At 40.3% G+C, this 26,272-nt stretch overlaps 1 protein-coding gene and 1 long non-coding RNA gene across 2 annotated transcripts in view; one reads left to right on the forward strand and one right to left on the reverse strand.

Moving 5' to 3' along the window:
* LOC108445560 overlaps nucleotides 1–26,272 on the forward strand; it is an 81,399-nt gene that overhangs the window by 47,436 nt on the left and 7,691 nt on the right. The window contains exon 3 of the long non-coding RNA XR_001860453.1: nucleotides 22,362–22,445. This is a non-coding gene — a long non-coding RNA (uncharacterized LOC108445560). The remainder of the gene's footprint in view (nucleotides 1–22,361; nucleotides 22,446–26,272) is intronic.
* Nucleotides 2,749–14,023, reverse strand: ATP6V1G3 (ATPase H+ transporting V1 subunit G3). The gene is made up of 3 exons (XM_008630465.2): nucleotides 13,752–14,023; nucleotides 6,376–6,476; nucleotides 2,749–3,190 (listed from the first exon to the last, which is right to left on the reverse strand). Exons 1-3 carry the CDS (start codon nucleotides 13,831–13,833, stop codon nucleotides 3,017–3,019), a joined length of 357 nt encoding a protein of 118 aa, XP_008628687.1. The 5' UTR covers nucleotides 13,834–14,023; the 3' UTR covers nucleotides 2,749–3,016.

Genomic DNA, 26,272 nt, shown 5'->3' on the forward strand with positions numbered 1-26,272 from the left:
ACTGCTCTTTATTTCCAGACAGAAAAGCCTTGTTAACCCCTCTCTTGTAAGCCAGTAAAGAATTGGGCCAATCTAAGAAACTCAAGTTTGTTGTTTCAGTCCTAATATCTCACACTGGAAGTTTTACAGTTGATTTCAATGGTAATTTTGAAACAAAAGAGAAGGATTTATACTGGTATGAGTGCTATCTATATGTGGCTTTTTATTTCTTAAAATATGTTTGTGTTGTGGTATGTGAGAGTTGTCATTTTATTTGGCAACTGCGTTGGTGCATATTAGGTAATAAATAATTAGTGCCAGGGCACTGTGAGGACTGGGGCCTCCCTTGGGTGTGGGAATATCCTCAGGAACTGAAAGGACATTTGTAATCATCCCCAGTAGGTGACTGCCAATTCAGTCATCTTTTAAGCATTTAAAAACATTTTGAAATTACGCATCCTTCCTTTTCTTTTGCATGGAACAATTATTTGCCATTACCATGAGTATGTAACTGTCACATACAAGGTGTTTTGAGCACTGATAAATTCAGCATTTATTGGTACCCCGATATTCCATTGCTGCAGCTGGTACTTCACACTCTTCCTTTAAAACCCCAGTATCTTGCCAAATTATATGAAGTCTAATTTGACCCTTACCTCTGTACATCTAAAAGTAATGGTATGACCAATTTTTTTCTGTCCAGAAGGACTGAATGTAGAAGAGAGTATTTACTCAGAGTGCTAAAGCTCTCAGATTTATATGTCAAGATCAAAGACCTCATCATATCAAATTCATTCCTTTTTCATGAGTTGTAGCCATGGACTAGCCAGAGTTCAAGAACATAATCATGTCCAAAAAAGTTTGAGAACCTAAGACTCAGAGTGTACCTTAGGTATGCAGATGATAACAAGGATACAGGCAGGACATAGCTGTGACTGCAGGACAGAGGATATTTAAATAAGAGATGTGTGTGTGCCTGTTAGGACCAGAAGGGTACAGACAGCCTTAAAAGCTTTGTAAGAGAAGTAGTTGGTGACAATAGACAGATTTTGGCAAGAATGAGGGAGAGAGGGATTGTCATAAAATGAAGTAGGGTAACAAGGAAGACAAACCTTTATTTCATGTAACTTGGGTGGCTGCCTCCTGAGAAGCTGCTGTTCTATTTTACTGCCCACCAGGCTGTGGCAATTCTGCTCTCACCATACAGGGGGGTGTGTGTTTTATCCCACGCAGCTGGCAATGGAAGTCCCATTGCTTTAGTTCTGCAGCTGAACCTGCAACATTTCTGTATGTTTAGAAGTGATAGCTGGAGGCAAGTGCTGAGGTAGCCCAGAGGGAAAGGAAAACAGTCCTGAGCACTGCAGTGAGACCCTGTGAGGTGTTAGTGCCCACCCTGGTGACTGCTTAAGTTCACAGAAGATCTGTGTTTCACAGCTGAGTGCTGCACTGGGACTGCAGCCATGACTCAAGCTGGAGGCATGTGCCCCCGGGCAATGAGGCAGTCCTGACTGCCCCAAGCTGTGCAGGAAGATGCCTGCATTGGGTCCTGCACACAGGCTGGGACTGGAGTGCCTTCATCCCCTCAGTAAATCCAAACCTATCGCAGCTTGGTTCAAAGCGCTCCTAAATAAATGAGCCTTTCAGCCGGTGTCAATAGGATTTCCAGTTTCTTTCCCATTCCTCAGCATCCTTGGGTCCCCAGAGAATATAATCAAGCACAGGAGACTGTAACAATCAGGGTTTGGAGATTATGTAGTATCCAGGCACAGCCTTGAGGAGTCATGTTTGCTGACATTAGGTTGACTACAGCTTTACGGTCATTTTACACATGACAGCATGTCAGCTGTGTAAACCTTGCTGGAACAGGAGATTGCCTGTGACTAGCTGCTGTGAAATTGAAATGATTTGTCTGCGTCTATGTGGACTGAAAATCATGGCTATTGTTTGCTAGTCATTGCAATTTCTCAAGCTTCTTTTCTAATTTGGTGTAATTTTGTAGTGGAGACAAGGCATTAAAGGAGCTCATGGTGCCAGGTGTGTGTCAGATCCCCACTTCATCGGTGCCTCCCATCAGCTTCATCCCATCAGACTGAACGGGCTTCACCTTGAGAACACAGATCATATTGTATTTTCCTAACTTCAGTAGAATTTATTCCAAGGGAAATCTGTGCTATTGCAGAGGAAAGTATTACCCAGGGTCGCTTAGAGTAAGAGAAGTGAGCTGTAGCTGATGTGATTTCTGGTGAACAACCTGTGGATTCAGGTACTATTTAGCATAACTGGTGTAGAGTTTGAGCCCCTGGATTCCTGAGCTTTCAGGGTAACTGTACAGATAATAATGGAAGTGCCATTCTGTGCTTTGCACCATAGCAATTTTGTTAATAATGACTATGCCTGTTCTCATTCTTCAGACTTAACAAAGCTATATAAATTTTGTGGTGTAGTTAAATATTAGGACAATACTTTGAGTATGGCTTTTAATAATAATTTTGTACAAGTTAACTATATTTTGCTTTAAATTACCATAGAAAAATTGAAAATGTTTTGACTTATATTTTTGACCAAAATCTACAGGGTTCCTGTGTGGTTCATAACCTGACCACTCCATGTATCACAGGGAAAGCAGAAATGTTCTATTCTAAGTTTTTGTGATATTCTATTTCATGTAACTTGAAGTACAGTAAAGATTGGGATAAACAGACTTTATGCAACGTAACATCCAAGTACAGAACATTTTAGAAGACAAAAGGAACAAAGACTCCCACTGAAAACCTGCTAGTGTCAAAGAATCATTTATTCTGCTGTTGTTGATTTGCCCCTGTCTAAATGACAGGGGCTAAGCTACAGGAAACAATATTCCAACAAATGCTTGTGATATCCTGGATAATTCCTGTCACATCAAAAGCCTGTGTGGAATGGTGTGCTTTTGGCTTTCGTGCTCTTTTTTTCTCACACATATAGAAACAATACATGAGGAAGTATTTATGCCTATGAAGAAAGAAGGCTACTTTTTACGAACACAGCACATCATTGAATCTTAAACCACAGGTCTGAAGTTTGGGTGAATTTCAGGGCTGATGTCACATATTGTGCTCAAGAGCTTTTTCATCATGCTCTCCATGTTCCTGTGGTAGCTGCTTGTGAGGTTTCGGATGGCTTCTGTTGTTTGCTCTTCTATTTTGGCAGAGAAGTTACCTTGGGAGCCCATTACCTGAAAAAGCAGAAGACCTCTGAGCAAAATGAGAGGCTATATATGACCATGTTTATTGTACTTTCCTTCATCGTGTAGCACAAGCATAACACAAACACACCACAGAGCTTCCGAACAGTAAGGGTATGATCTGGGTTGAGCTGTGTGCATAAAAACAGGATTAAAAGCAACTCTCATATGCTCATTAGCAATGGGAATCTCCCCATGCAATGAAAGTTTCCCAGCTCCCTGAGGGAAAATGTTGTGTGTGTTTTGTCTTTTATATGGCTCATTTTAATTTGTTTTCTATTTTAATGACTAGTCAGCTAAGTTCTATCACCGTGTGCTTCATTTGGCCTCACTGAGAATGCCTGTGAGTGCAGCTAAGGACCAAACATGGAAAAACCTTCCTGAAAATGCATAATTACAGTTTCAGAGTACTTGAAATGTCTTCAGCAGTTAGTGATGTATAACCCTCAACAGGCCTTAGACAAGGTCTTTTAATGTTACATTTTCTTATCTGGCGAAATACCAGACAGCTTCTGGCACAGTTAATATCAGGACATTCGCTTAGAATTTAATTGACTCTAGACTCACTGAACATTTTAGCAAGGTTATGTTATAAACAGATGCACACGTTCCAAATCTGTGACTTTGCTCCCTCCTCCCTCACTGCCCCTACATCCCTTGAATTCTTCCCTTATGGAAAAGTCCTTCAGATACCAGCAGAGAAATTGGTTGCCAGCTAAAGAATTCCATGTGGAGAGAAGAAGACATTTCTGCATGCTGGCAGAATAAGAAAGGAATAAGTAACATATTGTTCTTGTTCCTGCCGTGGTTCTCTGGGGTGGACTAGCAGGTGGAGCTAACCTGTGATATATTAGTGGGGTACCTACAGCATGACCAGAAACAGGGGAGGGGTCATTAACTCTATTTTCCATCTGGTTTTAGCCCAACTTAGTCCTTAGAAGAAGGAAAAGCATCTTTTGCACAAGCCACTTACCCTGTTGCATTTACCAGTACCTGTCAATGTAGTGAGGCATTTGTCCATAATCCACACGTAAAACACTTTTCAATTTGGAAGAAATGTAGGTTGTAGACATAATACTAAGTATTGGGAAAAGATTATAGTTTTCCATAATAGATATTTTTAGCTGACACTTTATTTTATCTTTTAGACAAGTTGCAAGGGTCATGTGTGGGAAAGGTTGTACAGCTTAGACTGAATTTATGGAGCTGATTTTTTCCACTGGGGAAAAGAACTTTCTAGAGATCCCAGATGGTTGCATGTTATCCAGCTACTAAATACTTTTGAAATGTCTCAAGAAAAGTATTATAATTTTAAGAAGAGCCTCCACAGACCTGCTCTCTCAGCTCATGCTAATATTGTAACTTGAGATAGTAAATTCTTACTCTATGTGTTTTTCCCTCTTTTTCTGCTTCTGAATTTGAAGACCTTTTTCTTGCAGAATGAAGGCAATGCTCTGCTTAGTTTATGATTTCTGCTGACCTTGAAGGTCTGTCCCTTATTTTGCCCATACAGGTTTTGCACTAGTGTAATTTCAAAGCTGCTAAAATACTACATTGGCTCAGAAACCACAAAATTCAGAACTAGGCTGCACATCTCCAGAGTGAAAACCCCATGAACTTTAGCAAAATTTGTTTGAGATCCAGGCTAAAAATTTTGCATGTTTTGAAAAAATATTTTGCATATTATCAGTCTGACCTCTATCGTTATTTTTCTGTTGCTGTTGTTAATTCTGGATGGATATGAAGCATCTCATAGTATGAGAAAATTTGCTCCAGTTTGGATACAAGCAACACAAAGTAAGAAGAAGAATGGCTTTAAAGGAGACTGTGACAAAGAATTAAAAATACCTGTGTCCAAATACCTGGGACAGTAAACTGATCCAGGCATCAGAGTTCCCTCTGCACCGGCTCTGCTGAAGCTCCTGACTGCCTAGCAGACACAGGTTAATAATGATGGCATTTGTCTGGGTAGATAAATGTTTGACATAATGGGTCAGGGAACATGGAGGAGGACTGCAATGATCTTGTACAACGCCCTGTCATTCAAGGAGCAATATGTGCTCTGTCCTGCTCAGGTGAAATGTTCAGTCGACAAACAGTGGCCTTTCCTGCAGCTTTAATTTTGCTTGTGATGAAAAAATTGAGTTCACAACAAAGCAACATCTTTACTTTTCTGCTATCAAGACCTAGAACAAGAAGTCTGGCTTGACTGAGAAGATGAACAAATTTTAGAGGTGTTACTTTATTTTGGTGTCAGTAAACATCTGAAATTGTACATTTGAGACTGTTCTACCTGGCCTGCCTGTGTGACGGTGTGTCTGGGGGCTGGCAGGGTATGGTAGAGACTTTGTGTGTACAGATGTTCTTAAGGGTTGTGATCCCTGCTGGAAAATGTTTTATAGGAAGTGTGACTGAAATGACAGATTTGTAAAACAGATTTTATTTGACCTCTTAGGCTTTTTTTTCTTTTTGTGGCTGTTTTGCACAAGTACTTTCCTTGCCTTTGCATGATACAAGCTGGGGGAAAAAACAAGACCAAAAATGTAAGAGAAAGGTCACCAGGTATAAAGGGAATGGTTTGTGAACTTTGATGGAAATGCTAGGGAAAAATGCAAGATGCCATAAATGTATAAAACAGCTTTATTCAGATATGAAAATAATCTGTCAGATCACTTTTACTATAGAAACATAGTGAAAAACTCCAAGGTTTTGGTGATTTCAGTTGATAAAGGATGCAGTCTTGTATGTAATTAAAAGAGACAGCTGAAGTGGAACAGAAATGGAAAGAAACATTTTAAACCTTTGCTTTTACTGACACATCCACTTCACTGAATCCCCCAGTTTCAGGACAGGAACTAGGTCTGTCTGTGGTTGTAGAAAGAGGACCCAAAAGTAATTTTCCTTAAGGGACATATGTCTTCAAAGCATAAGCATGAACCAAACATGCAATCTGGACAATTTTAGTGGTGAAAGTCCACAATTTGTTCTACAAATGCATTCAAAGCCTGTGAAAAAGTCCAAATGAAGCATATACACACTTCAGATGGAATCCCTGTGTTTAATCAGTATGACCACACTGGTTTGCAGGAGTCTCCATGTAATACTGTTGGAAGCAATTTGGTTTACCATTGAGCAGATCGGTACAAGAAAAGAACATATGCAGGTTTCTAACTTACACTTGTTTCCTTGTTTCTAAATTCCTTCTCCCTCTGTAGTCTGTAGTGGTCTATCTCGGCTGTGGCTTCTTCCTTGGCCTGCTTCAGCCTTTTACCCTTTCCTAGAGGGGCAAGAAAGAGGCACATATTTCATACCATCACTGTATCCCCAAAGATGAATCTCTCTAAATAGGAGGTGTTTAGCTGGCAGAGTAGAACACTGACTTTGCTGAAAGTCTTGTCCATCAGATTTTTTTGCACAAGAATGGTCAGAAAAGACAAAGTGATTTAATTAGAATACTTTTTGACTGCTAGCCAGTCATGCAAGTACCCATCTTCTGAGACCAACTTCCTGTGCAGAAGCACACAACAACTGAAGAGCTTCTTGGTTTGCTGAGAACAGAAGTTTTTTTGCAACTACACGTCTTCTCGCAACACAAATGCTTTTTTTCTAATCACAGATTGGTGTTTAAATAAATATCTATCTTTTCTTCATCAGCAATAGTAGCAGCCAGATAACAGATTTTAGTTGTCATGGATGGGAAAAGACGTTATTCTGTAAGATTTCCTGTATTGATTGGTTGCCAGAATCCCTTCATCCCACACCAACTGGATTCTGCTTAGAGCTGGCAGATTTCCAAAATACTGCAAGATATGTCTTAACCACTACCAAACTGAGTTGCAACTTTGAGGCTTTGTCCTTCTCTTCCCCCACCCTTTTCCACTAACCTTTGTTAAATGCAGAGGTGAGTGATTAAGAGGAGGAGGTCAATGGCATTCTCTGCCAGTGTACAGAAACTATGAAAGGGATTAAATTTTTTTTTTCTTTTCATTTTAAACTAGAAGGTGGTCTGTAAGGCGACATTTTAGGGTGAAGTGGAAACCAGAGTCTTCCTCCTCACCAGGCTTGTTTACATACCTAATTTTGTTTGCTGTGAATAGTTACTTTGTTTTAGGTAAAACACTATGGGCTTGTCAAATCAAGAGCACATAAGTAATTTCAGGACTGGGCATAAGGTACTTTCTGGATCTAGTTGGGTTGTCATGTAAAGTATAAGAGTAAATGGTTTGATGGAAATGTGATGTTTAAGGTTTTACATGAAGGAGCTGGTGAGCATGTCATAAAACCCCCATGGGCTTCTCTGTCGTTTATAAAGTCGGTAAAGTTGCATGGATCTCCTCAGGATTCTGCTACACTACCTTGTGAGGAAAAAGTAATTTTCTAACTGTAAACCTCTTGTATGGAATTTGATATGTTATACTTGAGACACCTGGGCTGGTGCTGATTTTTGGGGTCTCTTTCTGCTGCACAGCTAGAATTTTAGGAGGGGGGGGAATAAGCTTGCTCCCTTTCTTAACAGGAGCAGTATCTTCAGTGGCTGAAAAACTGCTTAGTTGCTTAAATTAGGATATCACAAGAATGAGAGAGTGGCGGCCTAGGCAGCTGAATGAGCCATCTTGATCTCATGTGGCACATTGATTTATTTACTTACTGTAACAACCTATTTAACATCACTGAGCAATAAGAACCTTTGTATTTTTTTTTTTTGAGCTTTCAATTCAAGCACAGAAGACAAAAGATACCTTTTCTGCTTTCCTGAAATCCTAGGGAACATTCTCTGCCTTGGCTAGGAAGAGGAACATAAATATTTCTGATTTGTTTCCTCCGAGCCGTTCCACTGGATTGGTTACACCAGAGCTGGGCTTCTGAAGCCTTATCAGGTGTATCATATAACAACTTGCTTCCACTGAGCATGGCACAATGAGGAAGCTGAAGCTTGGGAGGAAGACTGTTTGTTCTAATACATCTGAGACTCCTTCCAAAATAATTATCTGCAGATGGGTGAGTAGAAGCAGAGAGATGCATGAAATGTGGATTACTTTTTAAGTCTTGATTCCTAGACTGTTGGCTTTTGTGGGTGTGCTTATTGTGGAACCTCGGGGGTGGCACTGTATACAGGCTTTTTACAGGAAGGAGCAGCCTGCTGGGGAACTAGATAGCTTTACTGACCCCCAGTCTATCAGTGCAGGGCTCTCTTGTGCGGTAAATTATATTTCTCAGAGTCCTTCTGCCACTGAGCTACTGTGCTTATGCATAAAGGGGAGAGAGGCTGTTTAAAACCTAGTGGGTACTTTTCCAGTTTGTATTTCTTTGATAAAGGCTGATTTCTCCCAGCTTCTACCACTCACTGTATGAAGTACTGGGACCAGGATGAGTGAACTGACAGATCTGTGTAAGAGCCTGACGTTAAGTCTGGACAACAAAATTTGGAACCAGGTTTAGGTCTGTATTTTGAAGTTTCCCTTATTCTCCTTTCCAAATTTGGAGCTGATCAGCCTTTTGTAGAGTTTCCACTCTGTAGGAGTGGAGCCGGGGGGTGATTCTCTGGAGCTGGCAGTCGGGGGGAGTGACTACGATGAAGCTTTGCCAATTTCACCAGCTGAGGAACTGTATCTCTATAGCAAATTAAATTATTTCAAAATCAGTGGGATTTTAATTTCAAATTCCATCTGGGGGGCCATCTGTAGTAAATATGTTGCATATTTGGCCACCAGATAGATAAATATATCCATTTAAAATGTACAAAATGGAAAGAGATTTACTGTAAAACAACAGTTCCCTTGCCTCTGACAATGTAGATAGTGAACCGAGGAGTACATACATACATACGTGTCAGCTCTTGACAGTGCTCTGGAGTAAGCACAATACATAGGGTGTCACCGTAGGGTGGCAGCCATTTCATTTTTCCATGATGCCTTAAGAATTGGTACAGCAGGAACCTGCTGCTTCCTATTTAATTAAGTGGAAAAGCTGTGAGTAAATTACTGCTAGTTCAACAACATTGTGGACAGAATCGGCAACTGCCAACATATGCGATGGTGCATATGCTGCACCTGATTAAGTTAAGCACAAACTAGAGCTTAACCTGCTGTTCCACTAGAGACAAACCAAAATTAATTAATCAGTCTGTTGTTAACCACTTGTCTGCTACCATAGCTGTGCAATACAGGACTGCCTTTTCAAAGCCTTACTGATCTGCTGGGTTGGGCTCTCTGCAGAGCACAGCCAGGCTGAAATCAACCCTGACACACTGAAGGGTGGAAGACACTGAAATTCAGCCAAAATCGTGCAAAAAGAGGGCAAGAAATACAGGAGGATGGGCAAACCAGCCTGGCCCAATGACATTTCCTCCAGGATCATAGAGGTGAGGTGCAGAAAGCCCCAAGTTTGAAGAGATTTTTGCCGCAAAGGTCATGCTGTGGGGACCAGGTTTGCTGCTGGCCCTCTGTCCCTCTTTCCCGACTTGAATATGGGCAGCAGCAAAGCAGCTGTGCTATGCATGATTTCCTTGTCCACAGCCTATAAAAAAATTCTTAGGCATTGTGTTAAACTGGCCCAATCCTAAAAAGCTTGCTGTGACTAGCCAGTCCTGTATGGGATTTTCTTGCCCAACATGGGAAGGTGTTATTAGCATGGAGAAAGGCTATATTCTTCTTTCTAGGTATTTCTATGATGTTAATGAAACACCTTGCTCTGGTTAGATCCACAAGAACTGGTGTCTTTTAGGTTGTTCGAGTTTTTTAGATCTTGCAAGAAAGACAGTAGGAGGCAAAAATGTTGCATTCTAATTTGTTCAAACACTAAGTTATCTTACTTTCCAAAACTGCAATGCTAAAATGGGGGTTGGTTTTCAAACTTATCATCTAGGCTGAATTTCTGCATAGAAATCAAGTCATTTGAAGAAGTTGCCAAAAATTAATCATGTTTTCTTAAAATAGAACAGTTGTCTTTGCTAAATTGCCTGGAAAATGGGATTTGGGGATGTGCATTCTGAAAAAACTATTTTGTACTTTTAATAGAATAGAGGCAGCTAAGCATTATGTACAGCTTTCTCAGTAGATAAAATATGTCTTGGATATTATCCAAGAGAGTTCCATGGATATAATTCTGTTTACAATATCTTATTTTGATTAATTTTGTTTTAATATGATTCCTATTATCTTTCATCTGAGTTTTCTTTTTATTAGGCATGAGAAATTCAAGGGAAGACATAAAAATCTATAGGAGAACAAGTTTTGCTAAGCCCAGTGTTCACAACACATTTGTTCCCCTTGTTTTACCCAAAAGGATTTTCAGGAATTGATGTCTTGGCACTGCTAATGCTCGGTTATTTCCAGGATCCAAATTGTGCTTAAAGTAAAAATGATAGATAAAGCAGCACCATGCTCAAAAGGCCAAAGGATTGCAGACTGGTTTGGCTTGTGTTTAATAAATTTAATAATTTCAGCCTTGCACATGTGCATTTACTAATTAATTAATTAAACTACTAATAATTTTTCAGGTATAAATGATATCAGCTAATGACATCATGCCAGGATAAAGGGTATTGAGCAAGAAGTATGAAAAAGCATGTACAGAGGAGCTTTAGCACTATATTTTTGCTTTGTTTTGTGTGTATCAATTTAATTTGCTAATTTTTTTCAGTTATTTAAAGTGGCTTTTGCATTATGAACTGCACATATGTCAACAAAACCTAGGCCCATTACCTGTTTATATACAATATTATGCGTGTTCACACTACATTTTGATTGGTTATGTGAGTATCAACTGTAAACACCGAAGGCTTTGCATCAGGGAGTTCTGCTAGTCACATTTCCTTGCAAATGCCTTTTCTGGGTGTGTCTCGTGAACAGCCTGCCAGCTGATGCCCCCGTCTTAGCACAGCAGCCAGACTCGGGCACAGTGGTGGTGTGCAGTTCCTGTTTGCGGTGACGAAGGAGGTCATAGGGCTGGGGCAGCAGTGGCACGGCTGGAAGGGTTCAGTGCTTTCCCTGGCAGCCCAGACCTGCAGAGAACAGGCCCTGAGCAGCAGCTGCTGATCCACACTGGTCCTGGGTGGATCTGAGCTGGCTGTTCGGGGGTGAGGTAGCACGTCCTCCCGTGTTTCACCCAGCCGTGTGTGCACAGGTCAACCAATCGCACTGCACAGATCTGTTGCATTTCATACATTTCCTTTTGGCTTCGCTTTTATGCTCAAACTCTGCAGTCCTTTGTTTTGATCTAACTGCAGAATCAATGTGGGGAAGAGACTGCTGAAGTAATCCCAATTTAGCATAGCCAGATTTGCCTCTCAAAGAATCCCTTTTGTCCTTGTCCCACAGTATTTTAAATTATGCTGGCATAGTCAGTTACCTAAGGTGGTGTAGTGACATTGCTATAAAAAATACTGAAATTAGGGACAACATGGAAATTTTAAACTTTATTTTGTAGCTTCACTGCAATTCTTGCAATGTTGAATATAATGGTTGTAGAGATTACCTATAGTGCTTGGTTTAGCACAAAATCCAGGGTGGATTTATTTATTTGTTTGCCCTTGATATGCTCTACCTAGGAATAAAATCTTTCTGAAATTCTTGAGGTTTTTCATCGGATCACACTGAACTGCTGAGGCTGGAAGGATCCTATGGGATACACTCCCTGATGGGAGCAATGGCAGCTTGATTGAGGCCATATCCAGTGGGTTTTGAACCTCTCAGAATGGAGATTCCCCAGCCTCTGGGCAGCCTGTTCCTCCCTCACAGTCATTGAGTTGTTTTCTTATGTTTAAATTTGTGAATTGATATTTTAATTTTCCTTAATAATTTTTGTAAATACAAGAAAATTCTGGCCTTAAAAGTAGTAGAAAAGAAAGCCATAGTGATGATTTATTTTCACTATAAATAATTTTACTGATAGCAAAATTCTTAATAGCTGTTTTTCTGTAGCTGGTTAATAACTCCTACCAGTGTGTTAGTGTTGAGGTAAGCATTGGTAGGGGTTTAATTCAAGTTTCTGACTCAGAGGGCTCTGAAGATACTTTTATCTGTATGAAACCTTGTGCTTATCACAAGCACTCCAAGTGAGGATGAGGTGCTGACAAGGGAGTGTGTCTTTTGCAGAGTAGAGTAAATGCATCCATAACTGTGTCTGGATTCTGCAAGACATTCAGCTTTGGTCATCACTTTTATGCTATAATGATTCTTTTCAGTTTTGGAGTTCCTTAATTTATGAAGCTTCCTTTTAACTGCCTGTTAAAGGAAAAGCTAAAGTGACTCTTCTGGTTTTAAAAACAAACCCAAATGAAATTTAAGGAAAAAACCCCCCTCTAAACCCAAAAGTAAAGGGTAATTCACTTCAAGATATCACAGTTAAAGGCCTGATTCTACAGTCTGTGTTCAGGCGAAACTCCCTCTCCCTCCACTGGGGCTATGCCTTTCTGGATCATGTGCTCTCTGGGTAGGAGGAGCAGTGTGTTTCCTCTGCCCTGCATGAGAAGGGAAAAACCTCCCAGAGCTCCTGGTTTGGCCATATAAGAGGTCAAAACACTACTTAACTATCCATTGCTTTCAAGTTTCTGCCTGAGAGAGTTCTGTTTTATGAAGGTGAGGGGATTTGTTTTAATCTCTGTTGTGTCTGCAAGGCACAGGCAGTGGCTGGGTGCTTAGGGAGGGGACTTGCCTTTCTACTTATTTTTGTGTGCTGCTGTACAAATTGATAAAAATTAATGAGCACACAACAATGCTGATTCATGTGTAGAAGGAATATGGAAACTACACAAATTACTCTGTTTAGCTTCTATTCCTCCCTGGAAAACAAAATATATTCCTTTAATCACACTCTTGCTCCACATGACATCATTGTCGTGCATTTTCTTCGCATTCTGCAGCACAGCGTTATTTCCTGCTGCTGGTTTCTAAAGCGAGATCACTCCAGAAAACAGTACTAATGTTTCAGTGCTAGTGCAGGTCAATGACTCACGTGGTTGTTACCTGCACTCAGGAGAATAATTACTTGTACCATGTAATAAAACTTCTGTGTATGATCTATTACCGTACTGAGAGTGCTCGAGATTTTACCTGATTTTGATCACTGTCCCAAAGTCTCCCCTTAGTTTTCATATACATTCTTGAAGCCCAGCTTCAACTAGGAGACAAGTTACTGAATTTTGCAAGTAAAGAGGAACACTGAAAAATTTTAGCAAGACCTATAAAGAAAAATAAAGAGTTTGGAGTCTGGTCCTCCAGAAGTGGCAGCCAAAGGCACACAGGATTTTAGTTTAAATAGCAAGGCAGTAATGACATTATTGGCATTGAGATAAAGGAAGAACAAATGCAGCTGACAGGATGAATATAACAAAGAAAATCTTTTTTAATGTAGTAAGGCACATGTACATGTACACACAAGCACATGGGATTCTAAGCAAACTCTGAACGTTCACGTTTGAGTAAATGCCTGGCTGCAGTCAAGGCGCAGCACTAGTACATGTACACAGATGAAGTAATCTTTTTCTGTGAGCTACTGTAATTCTGAAGGGCTTGCATTTGAGAAGTACAGTAAAACCAGGCCAGCTACTTACTTTTTTTGGCTTCCTCCAGTTTGTCCTTGGCACGTTTTTCTGCCTGCAAAAGCTGCTGGATTCCCTGAGACTGGCTGGTCATGCTGATTGCTGGGGCTGGTGAACTTCTGTGGAGACTGGAGCTCAGAGGGAGTTTTATACAGCTGCCAGGCTCTTCCTTGTGTTTTTTGTTCTGTGTGTTATTGCAACAAGCTTCCAGATTGTACCAACCCAGCCAGCTGTGCCTGGATTGCTGCTGGGAGCACAGATCTGGGAGTGCAGTCGGAAAAACACAGCAGTGAGGCTGAAAGGAATGTTCTCCTCTCTTCAGGGTCACAGAGAACTTGAAGTGTCTGATTAACACACTGGGGGAAAAAAAGAACTCTTCAAATGGCTTGTAGTTTAATGGGGAATTTTTTCTTTTTTAGAATCTTATTTCTGAAGCAGAATACAGTTAATCTTGTCTAGGAACTGAGGGGAAAAGAATATTTTCTTGGCATTTCCTTTTAATAACAGTTCCCCTCAAAGTGAAGAATCAGGCTCAGTCAACAATTGATTTTGGTTGAACACCAAGAACTGCTTGTAGGCTTCTGTTTAATGTTACTTCTTAACACTACTCATTGGGGTTTTCACTTTAAAAAAATCTTCAATAGGAATTAATTCATTGGGGACTAAAGATTAAAAAAGCATGTGGTGAGTATGTGCCTTGTAATGTGCCATGATGTAAGTGAGTGGACATGAGATGGAGTGAGAAGCTGTGGGCTTAGCTCTAAGATCCGGACTCTTGGAAGGTATAAATGGTGGGCTAGGTTTTACTTTCAAGTCATAACACACACAACAGTCAAATGAATGCCTGAGCATGGCTGCAAAGGCACATCCCATTCCCTACAGAAGGAAGAGTTTTGTGAGCTACTGCATGAATAAGCCGCATGTTCATATTCTGAATCCTCATAAAAAAACCCAACAAATCCCCCTTGTTACAGATACTTCAGCCATTGCACAGGAGAGGGACATGCCAAGTTGCATGATTAAAATAGATTTATTTTTGTAAAACATTACCTCTTAGCATGACTAAAGTATATTTATTAGAAGTTCTTGACAGAGCTCTGCCAGGACTGGAGATCACCTTCTGATGTAAATGTTCTTTTCCTGCTGCAGTTTAATATACATAGTTACATATTTATACACGTAGATATGATTTCTGCATAGATTATAATTAAAATATGTTTATATAAAAATTATTTAGTGCTCTCTGTTAATGGTTCTTATTGTAGTGCCCTTTCTTTCCTGGGGCTTCCCAGGGCAGCCGTGTCTCGCAGCTTCCTTGCTGTGCTAGACTTTTACCTGATCCTGATGAGGAAATATGTGCAATTGGTATGAAGTCTCTTTTTCCCTCCCAAATAGTTGTAGGTTTGAGAGAAAATGGAAGGAGAAGCCTCTTGCCCTATTGCTGTCTTCAGTAGTGCTCTGAATGTCGGTAGCACTGAGACTTGGAAAAGGACTTTGGTTTCTATTCTGTGATATTGCAAAGTCAAATTTCACTCAAGCTCTGCCTTTCTTACAGTGTATTAATCACTGAGTTAATTTCTTCATCCAGAAGCTGTGTGAGATGCTTGCTTGTCTCCAGCACTGAAACCAGGGGTTCACTCTCACTCCAGGAGAGCAGACATGGCACTGTTTTTAGAAGATTTTAATGTATAACCTTGAAGTTTATTTTATTCAGACATAGAAGAAGTAGTGATGATCAATTCTACAGAAAATGTGGAAACTGTAGGGTTAGGAAGCCATTTGCCACTGGGCCTCAGCTACAAGTGATATTACTGGCAAAGAAAAGCAGAAGTGGAAAATGAAAGTAAAAAATGAAGAGATCTGGTTTACTTGGGGCAGGAAACTTGGGCTCAGAACTTTAAAGCAGAAGTTACTTAAAAATTAAACAGGAAGTGGAAATGTCAGGCTCGTCTCAGACATCAAACGTATATTCCAGGCAAAGGGTCTTGTCAAGCAAATCTCATTGCTGCGAGAAATGTTACAGAACTACTGGCAAATTAAACTGTTTCAGTTTCTGGATTTAGCTGACAGCATTATGGGTGAGACCCTTTGAATTTTCAGAGCAGTTCTCAATGTTATAATTATATTATGTGGGCCTCATTAATGATCTGAATTTTGATATTTACAATCTGTTAACTAATATTTCTCATAAAATAGTTCTATATGATGAATTTTTATGGGAAAAAGATCCAATCTTCAAGAGATTATGAAGCTCTTCCATTGTGAAAATATTAATGTATTTCTTAAGCAGATCATTTGAGCTGCATATGTCACAGTTCACACTTTCAATATTTTTATGAATTAAAAAAAATCTCAGTTTATAATTTTCCTTGTGACTGGTTTCCATACAGTGTGGTGGGATGCCATGCTGGCCCTCCTCGTGGCATCAGGCAGGTACTAGTGCACATCTGCAGGGGAGAAGATGATTATTTTGGCTGGTGCTTATATACATTTTCTTAGACTCCACATGAAGTACTGCCACTTAGAACTAATTTCAAAGCTTGTCTGATGATGTTTGTGATGACCTCAGACTATGCTGACATGGCACTTCTGTGTATCCCACCTCATGGATAATTCATTAAAATAAATTAAGTTAAACCACTGACTGGCCAAACAGGCTCCTACTTCATCACACAAACCAGTAAGAAACTTCTCTGTGTCATAGTTGCTGGCTTTCTTTCCAAGTCAGCTCCAGACTCATTTAGTTAGAAAAGAAAAGCTGATGTGGGGACTAGTAATGGGGGCAGGAGAGGTGTTACCAAAGTGAGAGAGGGCAGAGAAAAGGGGTTTGGGTTTTGTTTTTTTAAAGTGTCCTTTTTCTTCTCAGCATTTTGTCTCTCTATCTTGGCCTCCAGAATTTCCTGAGCCTTTTTTCGTTATCCTCGCTGACTGAAAGGGAAAAATAGGCTCAGTTCTGGTGTTCTTACTGCCTCAAAGCAAAGCTGTAGAACAACAGCTCTTGAAGAGTGCTACAAGGGATGAGAGACCCTGCTGAGCTTTCCCTGCTCACCCACAGCTTGAACAGCAGAAACACTCTAAATCAGGTATTTTGAGTTTAGATGGAGGCTGTGTAGCTGCTGTTTTATCTCTGCAGTGGGAAGGCCAGGGCCAGTGGCTGAATTCACCCGGGGTAATTCAGATTATTTTATTTGGAAAAAATCTGCTTGCTGTAACACAGATTGAGCTTTATCTAGCATGAGTTTACCACCTTCTCAATCCACCTGCTACTGAGCAGTAAAGGTAGTGCTGTGGCATCCTTTTATTGTGGTTTAAGTGTGCACAGACTCTCCTGCATGTAGGAGGGCAGCAGGCAGAGTTTCCACTGAAACGTGTTTAACTTGAAGGTCTCCCATGCATTTTCTCTGTGGCTGTATTTCCCAAGGCATACAATTTTTTTAATCACTTTTTTAAAAATTATGAACCGAATTATTTCCAAATGAGCTGCTAGAACTGCTAAGTAGCACACTCTGTTCAGGCTACAGCTTCAAAGCAGCGACATTGATTCACTGATAAAACCTTAAGATCAGCAGTGTGTCAGGCAGGGCAGCTGGCTCGGGTGCTTTTCTGGGTCTGTGTGCCTTTTGTTTTGCTGCTCTAGAAAGGCCTAAGCAAGGAAAAGCAGGGTGCACACCTGCATGACTTCCTGCAGCACAGTGGGAGCTGTTCCTCTGATGAAAATGGAGCACCTTCAAATGCAGTAAGATCTGTCATGCTGAGAAAGAATGATGGGCTCCTGTTAGCATTAATAGCAAAAGGTCTTTGTACACAAACTGAAAAGTATGCAGTGAAAACCATCATACATATCTGAAAATCCTGGCCTTTTCTCTCTGAATTCAAAAACCCTGTTTGCTTACATTAGAAGAAAAAGCTATGAACTTTGTACTGAAGTTGTAATTATGTCTACAAGCTAAGATTCTTGGTAGTGTTTTCTGAAACGGACAGTTTCACTCTGTTGACATCACCACAGTTGACCTCAGCAGCCTGAGTTTCACCTGTAGGCCTGAAAAATATGGGAACAAAAAGGTATGCAAAGATGAATAAATATTAAAATACTGCTAGAGGGAGCTTGCTGCCACACTGTCTGGGTGAGCTTATTGACTGCTGGCCAAGTCTGCAACACAGCCCCAGCTTCAGCTGGTGTAGTGCTCTGATGACCCTGTATTAAAACACCTCCTTTAAACCAGCTCATATTTTTTCCTAAATTTGGTTTGTGTCTTAATGGAAGTAATTATTTTTGCAACTATGGGGAGTTTAGCATTCAGAGAAAGCCAGTGTGAGCTGTGTGTTTAATTACTTTTCCTAAAGATCTCTTCAACTTCCAGGAGAAAAATTAAGAATAAAAAAAGTGCCCTTTTTTTTTTTCACTACTCATGTGATAATTCAGGTAGAGTAAATGTCAATTTTTAAAAAGTGCAAAAGAAAAAGCAGCAGCAGAAGAAAGCCATAGTTTCTATGGCTGTAACTTTCAGGTTAACTTACAATTTAACTGTCATTATGGTTGTGCTTATTTCCTATTCTCAGTGTATGGTGTGATCACTCCACCCAGCAGATCACATACTCCCCCACAGTGGCATAGGGGAGAGAATCAGAAGGGCAACAGTGAGAAAACTTGTGGGTCAAGGTATGAAAGCAGTTTTAAAAATGAGGGGAAAGGGTAGGGGAAAGTAAAGCGATGCAAAGGAAGTCGCTTCTCACCTCCCACAAGCAGACCAATGCCTAGTCAGCCTCCAAACAGGGGTTCTGTGGAAAGGCTCAGTCCCCAGTTCTGTGGCTGAGCCTGGCCCTGCATGACACACAGCACCCATTTGGTCAGCCCGCGTTGCTGTCCTGGCTGTGCCCACTCCCAGCCTCCTGCCAGCCCCAGCCTGCACCTGTGGGGGACAGAGCTGAGGAGCAGAGAAAGCCTTCACACCCTGCAAGCCCTGTTCAGCAATACCTCAAACACTGGGGTTCTATCAGCACAATTTTAAAATTGTGCTATCAGCAAGGTGGCAACGTGCAGGCTGCGATGAAGCAATTAACTCCATTGCAGCCAGCCCCAGCACAGAGTGTCATTTCAAATAGTTCTCTCTCTTTTCTTTTCCCAGTGCAGATATTTGCTATCTTCTTTCCGGCTCTTCTGCACTACAATAGTGCCTCCTCCCTTATTACATCCTCTCTATGATTTTCACATGGCTGCCTTTCCCAAAAGAAGTTTGTAGCTTCACCCATGTATTTGCGCACTCAGGCAGGCAGGGAGGGGAAGTGGGGAGCCATGTAAGTATATTTTGAACTGTGTGGGCTAACCAACAACTCACACGCATGTCACAGCTCTACATTCACTTGAAGAAAACTGAGTGTAGTATATCAGAAAATTTCAGCTCTGTGTCAAATTAGACTTAACAAGATCAACAGAGATACCACAAATAAAATAGTTAAACTTTGCAGCCTAGAGGAGCTGAACCTGTGGTTCTCTGCGTTGTACTTAAGTACTGCTGCTTTGCATAAAGCTCAAGGTGGTTTGATTAGTTTTCTGACTTTTAATAAAATCCTAATTTTCTACTCAGTCAAATGAATTGTATTTCATTCCAACTCTGAGCGACACCAGCTTAAGCTGAAAGTGAAAAAAAAGAATAAGAATTTCCTTTCTTGTAGTGAAAATATTAATACTTCAATAGGAAGAAGGAAAGCTTTATTTGGAAAGGTAAGACAGAAAACCTGGGGTGGAAAAAATTACAAATACTGGCAACCTGTCTCTTAAGACTAGAGCAGAAGTTGCCTCAGCTAAGATAGTCCCTGTAAATTTTCCTGATGTTATTCTGATCCAGTTCTGAAGGTGAATGAGGTGTTTTTGTCCTTACTTTGTAGAATCTACTTTTAATTAGTGTTCCTAAACACTAACATGTACATGTAATTATGTTGGTACATGTGTGCATTGAGATTTAAAAAGCTCTACTTCACCACTTTCCAGTGCTCTCTAGGTTTTTTGGTGTAATTAAAAAAATAAAAATAGAACTTTTCCTCCCTTCATAAAAGAAATCAGAACGTTAACTAATTTTAGCTTATCCACCACTTTACATCATGTCTCTGGTATTTCTGTTCTCTGTTTCTCTTGCTTGTCATGTGGCTGTGAGAGTAGTGAGTCTTGTGTCTCAGGCAGTTCCTCATTTTAGAGGGGGAAGGAGTTTTTTTGTCAAGCTTTTGCGCAGTTTAAACACTTCCCCCCCCTTTTTTTGCCATTCTCTTGGTAGCTAGTAGGGTCTTGGGTTTTCCTCTGCAGAAGATAATTCTGATGGTGAGGATCTCTGTATGTTTTAATGTGGAGCATTTGTCCCTCTTACAGGCTTGAACAGAAGGTCAGAATGCACTGTTAGGTTTACTTTTCTTCAAACACTTCACTTGCCAGTAACGTCAGAGCTGAGGGAAGCTAAGCACCATTACAGTGTGTTAAACACGTCCCGAGTTCTGGCGCCAGGCCCCTCCGGCAGCCTGGCTGCCCACACGGCTGCGTGCCGGGCGGTGGCCGTGCCTCACGCCTTGACTTCCCCGCCTGAGCAGCCTTCCCGCTTTGTCCCACAGAGCTCCCCTCCCCTGGGGCTGCCCTTCTGGGGAGGAGGAGGGGAGGGAAGGTGGCCAGAGCTGCTCTCTGGGCCTGGGTCCAGGTGGTGGGACTGGGGTGGGAGCTGGAGGGAGCCGCCGCGGGGAAGCTGGGCCCTCATAACACCTCCCCGGGCCTCAGCTCCAAACCATGCCTTAGGCCCGGGCTTGTTTGGAATGCTCCTTGACGTGGGATGGGAAACAACAGGAATGGTGATCCAAAGATAGGTCAGAGGTGGTTAGTGTCATTGTCCTGGAAGTGTAATAGACTGAAAAGGTGCATTTCTGACAAGAATTATGCTTATAATGGTGAACCATGGAGCATGGGCCAACATGGGAGAGCTCCCTGTGGGCCTCCCTCACAGCTCCTGTGTGGGGATGTTTGCTCTGTATTTTTGTGGTTATTGCACAGAAGTTCTAAGGGTCAAACTTTGTCTGGGAGAACAAAGAGGAGCAAAAGATTGTACAGAAGAATATTTTGGAAGATCCTTGTCTATCCCAGGGAATATTTTCTGGCCCTGCAGAGCCACGGGATTTCTGGTATCACGCAGCATTTAAAGTAGAGCCTCACTTCTATCTGTGCCATTCTGAAGTCATAGCAAGAATGAGGTGAATAACTTTAAAAAATATATTTCTAATATGAAATGGAACTTCATTTACATGCAGTTAATGTTAATAGGAAAAGTTTGCTCTAGTAAATATGTGGTCTGAAAGGAGCTGCTGGAATCAACAATAAAGGCAAATTATTATCATTTTGGCAGTTCTGAGCAGCTGCCTGTTTCATCTTTGAAATAAATGCCTGGAAAGATTTTTTTTTTTTTTTTTTTAGAGAAAAAATTGGAATTAGGCTACTATGAAAGCACAAAAGTATTCTCTCTATTTCTATCTGAAGATATTGTGAATATTTGCATTGCTCTTTTTTGACACTATGGGTAACAGCAGAAGCAGCATGGATTAAACCTTTCTCACAGAGCATGGCATAGGCTATAATAGAAGTCTCTCAAAAGAAAAAATCATTGCTTTGAAAAACCTCAAAAGATACATTAAAAAAAAGAAGCTTCATGCTTATGGGTATGGTAACCCTTGATAAAAGGCTGCACAGTCTTGGCTCTCAAAACACTCTTGAAATTAAATTAAATCCATTGAAATTCTTTAGTAGAGGCCTAAGAAGTAATAGCCTTTATTGTGTCAGTGTGCCCTACTGGATCTTTCCCTTCAAAGCCACCTGAGATCCTACTCTTAATAGCAGAGATGACTGTAGATATGTGTCCCAGAATTCACAACATTACAGCAGTTCATCTGTCCATTTCACTTGTCCCCCTTTTCAAGGAAGGGGTGAACGCTGTATGCAAAGTACTGAGTCTCAGAAACTACTCTTTTTCTGCCTCTCTCTGGCAACTTGACTCCTCTTTGCCTTCAGAACAAAACCAGGTCTGCTTTTATGAAATAAGCTGTGATAGTATGAGCAGCCATTCTTGCATTTTGCCCATGCCAGCAGCTCCCTCTCAGCGCTGACACCCAGGGCCTCATGTTGAGTCTGACCTCCAGGCAGGCTTCTGCCCCAGCTGCAGGTGTAGCCCTGCCAGCCCTTTTGCTGGCTCCAACAGCCGTGTCTTTAATGAATCCCACATGGGAAGAAGAGGGACAGACATGGTGATGAAAGACGAGGCTTTCACCTTGCGAGCTTCAGTGAGGTGCGGGGGCAGGCACTCACCTGTATATGTCAAATAAATGTTGTGCTACAGTGTCAAGCATTGTGGATGTTGTGCAAACTGCCCGTAATAGCAACAGGTTGATATAGTTTTCATAATGTGCATATTATGTCCCATGTATTCCAGAAAAAAGCCCCAAAAGAAATGTGTGCTATTACCCTGGGGACTGCTCTGAAGCATAATGGTAAAGCACTATCATTTCCTTGAAATTTCCAAGTATAAATTACCTTCTGTCATTTTAATATCTTTGATATCAGTGTTTTCTTCTGAATCTCTCACATTTCTGTTTTTGCAGTTCTGCAGTGTGTGAAACACTTATAAGTATTGATGATACTGAAGAAATAACAAGGCTCTACAGCATAGAAACCTGTGACAATAGGTATGTGAATTAGAGTGGGAGGGGAGCTGACGGTAAGAAGTTCAGAAACCTGACTCTTTACAGTAACATTGACTTCCTCTATATAAATTTTTGTTGTTTTGAAGGTTAGATATATAAAGGGATGAGTTGGCTGTGGGAACTTTCCCCTTCCTCAGACAGTATCTGATAAGGTTGTTACCAACAAATCAAAGGTTTGTGTGAAATATGCTTATGCCTGTGTGTTATCCTGTTATTTGGCTTACAGATCTTCATAGCAGCTTTGAAAACTACCTTGTCAAAGAATCTGTTTGTTTTAGAAAACTGACCTGAAAAATAATTTTGCAAGGGTAACCCCCAGAGTTCTCTGCAGGAACATGATTTGAGCACATTGACTGGCACTTGAGAATGAAAATGTTTTAGTTCCACATCTACCAGCAGTTTGCTTGACCTCTGAGGCAGTAGAGTAGTGGTGCAGCAAAGAGGCATCCTCAGCCCCCAGGGTCAAAAGCTGTGGGAGCTATGGCATGACAGGGGCTCTACTGCACAGTCTGTGGACAGCCTGTGTCCTGGCCTGGAGAGAATACAGAGATGACCCAGCCCTTTCCTGCACCCCATGATGTCTCTCAGGTTGTCTAACAGCTGCAGGTAGCAGTGGGGAAAATGTGATGGAGTTTCATTTCTAAGGACTGTTCAAGGCATATAAAGAGGAAAAACTGCTGCATACATCTAGGCTGTAACTGCTACAGTTAGTGTACCCTAGCTTGCACTAATATCCTTGTGGGAAAATGGAGAGGCCTTACAGGCTGTATTTCTTCCCCTGTAATCATCAAGAGCTTATTTAAATGTTTTCAGGCTCATGGTTTGGTCATGTTACTGAATCACAGCCTCTGCACAGAGACCACACAGCAGCAGACTTTAAAATTCGAACAAAGGAAAGTCTAAGTATTAGGAAATGGCTTGAAGATTTCATTGCATTTACTGCAGTGATTACACAGACTCTGAAAGTTCAGTTTTAGTAGTAGGTGAGTGGCAGTAGGTTCTGTGTTGGAGGAAACCCTCATATTGAAAAGAGTATTTCACAACAGAAGTGTTTCAGGTTCCCATACAAATGGGAAACAGTTAGGATCACTCCAGAGTGGCATAAATGGAAGCCTTTGCCTTGGTTTTGAAATTGTAAGGTAAAAAATTTCAGAATTCACCATCCAAGTGTCCACAAGAAGCAATGTTGCTTCAGAGTCCTAGAATTTCAGTGCTATCTAGTTAATTATGCTGAGAATAATTAGGAAATGCTTGTGTCTGTAATCTTCTTAGTCAGCTATGTAGATTTTGCAGCTAAGAGCCTTGATTTTTTCATAGCTTTTGTATGCTGGGCATGATGTGTAGAAAAACTGATTTTTATATTTTTTGCTCTTCAAATATGCAACATGATTTTAAACAGTCTCAAGCATTCAGCCAGAGTGATTGATTAATTGGGAACTGATTGATGGTCAGTAATATATTTGAATTATTTAAGATAGTTTTAAAAATGAATAAAAATGAGCTCCCATACAAAAATACCAGACATTCTACCACGTTTTGCAGTGTGGAATTTTTTTTTTTTTTCAGTCAATACTGGAGTTATGGAAGTCAGGGAAGAATCTTCAGTGGAAATGTGGTGGTTGGTGTGTGCATGTGCTCAAGCATGCATGTCCACAGCAATGTTGATGAAAAGCTCTACCTGTCCTACTCTGTTACAAAAATACTTTTCAAGTCTCTCCCCTTCTCTCTGAAACATCTCCAGGATGATTGCAGAGATAAGGAGAAACGTAAAGGTGGGATTCAGAAGGCAAAAGTTGTGCATAAACTAGAAGGGGAAATTTAAAAAAAAAATAAAATAAGAACACCCCAAACAAAATAAATGCATCGATCACTTTGAACTACCCAGCTAGACCCTGCTGCTTATATGTGTCTTCTAGCTTTTCTACCCCTCTCTTTCTGAAATATAATTTTAATAAGTTCACAAAGCTGTTTTGAAACATGCAGCAATAAGGCATCATGGAGTCCTATTAGCTGATGATAGCAAAGAGTGTGTTGGTTTCAATGTATTATAACCAAAAAGAAGAAGGAAGGGACAGGCTTTTAATCTGGATAGCTCTGTATGGAATGGTGCATGAATATACATGCATATATATGTGTCTGTATAGGAACATATTTATAGTCATAGAAATATCAGAAAAAGCTGCTCAAACACATGGTAATAGGTCTTTAGTGTTTATTTGGTGCGTTTTAAATACAATTTTTCTTTCATATGGACTGCATTTCCAAGTTCCTTTTCTTTCTGTCCTTCACCTCACTGGAGCATTCAATTTCTTTGCATGTAAGACCAGCATGAGGTCTGTAAAATTGCTTTTTTTTCAGTAAGAACTACAGGATTTGGCCTATAGTTTTAGTGTAGATGAAAGAAATAATGAATTTCTTTGAAAAAAAACCCAAGGAAAATCGGGACCATTTTGTTCAATACTACATCACTGTTTCCAGTAATTGCCTTGTACAGTTTGCAAGTCTTTCCACTTTATGTAAATACATTAACTTCTGAAAATCCCTTATAGCTGTGAGGTGGGGCCTTTTGAAGGAGGTGTTCTTTTGAAGGTTTGAGGGTCTCTTAAACACACATTTTCTTTCTTCAAAGTAAATCTTGTAGACTCCCTGTCACAAATCCTTCTTGTTAGGAATTCTGCTTGAAGAACTGTTTGAATTTCAATATCAAGTATTTCAAACAAATACATCTAATGCCTCAATACATTTTTCTTATGGTCAGTCAGTGGCCCTAAATAAGAAAGGGAACCTCTGATAATTTGAATTCTATTCCTAGCAACCCTTTGAAGAAAAGAAAAAAATAAAATCTGAGGTTTTTTATAGTTACTCCTGAAAACCAAGAAAGGGGAAGTAACTGTAAAGTTCCAATTTTTGAAGCTGCTTTCTGTGCTTCATTTTGTTTTCCCATTCCCTATATTTTTGTAAGTAAGATGAGTGAGAGTTGAAAAACTCTGAAACAGAAAATAATGCAATACCTTAAAGGTAGGTTTTGGTCTTGACTCCTAAACAGAAGAAGTAATTAAGTACAGGCATCTATTTCATTATCAGTTTAAGCCATCAAGTGAATAATAGTTGTATTTGAATTTTCTGTAGTGAAAGCCTGTTCTAGCAAATTTTAATCATTGCAGGACAAGTGATCTGATTTACACATCATGAAGGAGTGAGGATATAAGACTTCAAAGCATTTACCTCTGAATTTTTATTGCAGTTAAGAATGGCTGTTTTCCTTGAGATAAATTTGAAAATTTTGAAATGTTATAATGCAACGATTGTGTAGGCTACAAATAAAGAAAAAGAAAAGGTATTTGTAAAATTTGGATATGAAGAAAAACAATATCATACTCTCAAGAAATTTGCATAATAAAAGTCAGAATTTTGCTCAGTGTCTCTGCATCTATGGATGTGAGAAAGTACATACCTTATCTTGGTTTAAAAGCCTTTAGCTATGACAATTAGGGAAGCATATAGATTTCTTGAATCTGGTTTATGTTATGAGATTACTACAGTCCAAGGACACCTACTTGTTAAGAAAGCCAGAAGTGAACTTTATTCTTTAAGTCCAACCTCATTTTACAGTCAGGGTCTTCAGGAAGTAAAATCATAAATCTGGAAAGTTATAAAATATTTTCCCATAATTCAAGGTCAGGTTATAAATCTAAGTTACCATGTCTCTTGCTAGGTATGTATTTACTCTAGTTCTTAGAGCTGAAAGCTTCCAAGAAGTGACCCTTTAAATGCTATTGACATTAATTTTAGCAGCAAATTTGAACACT

This window comes from Corvus brachyrhynchos, unplaced genomic scaffold, assembly GCF_000691975.1.
Source record: "Corvus brachyrhynchos isolate BGI_N302 unplaced genomic scaffold, ASM69197v1 scaffold101, whole genome shotgun sequence".
Classification (NCBI taxonomy): domain Eukaryota; kingdom Metazoa; phylum Chordata; class Aves; order Passeriformes; family Corvidae; genus Corvus; species Corvus brachyrhynchos.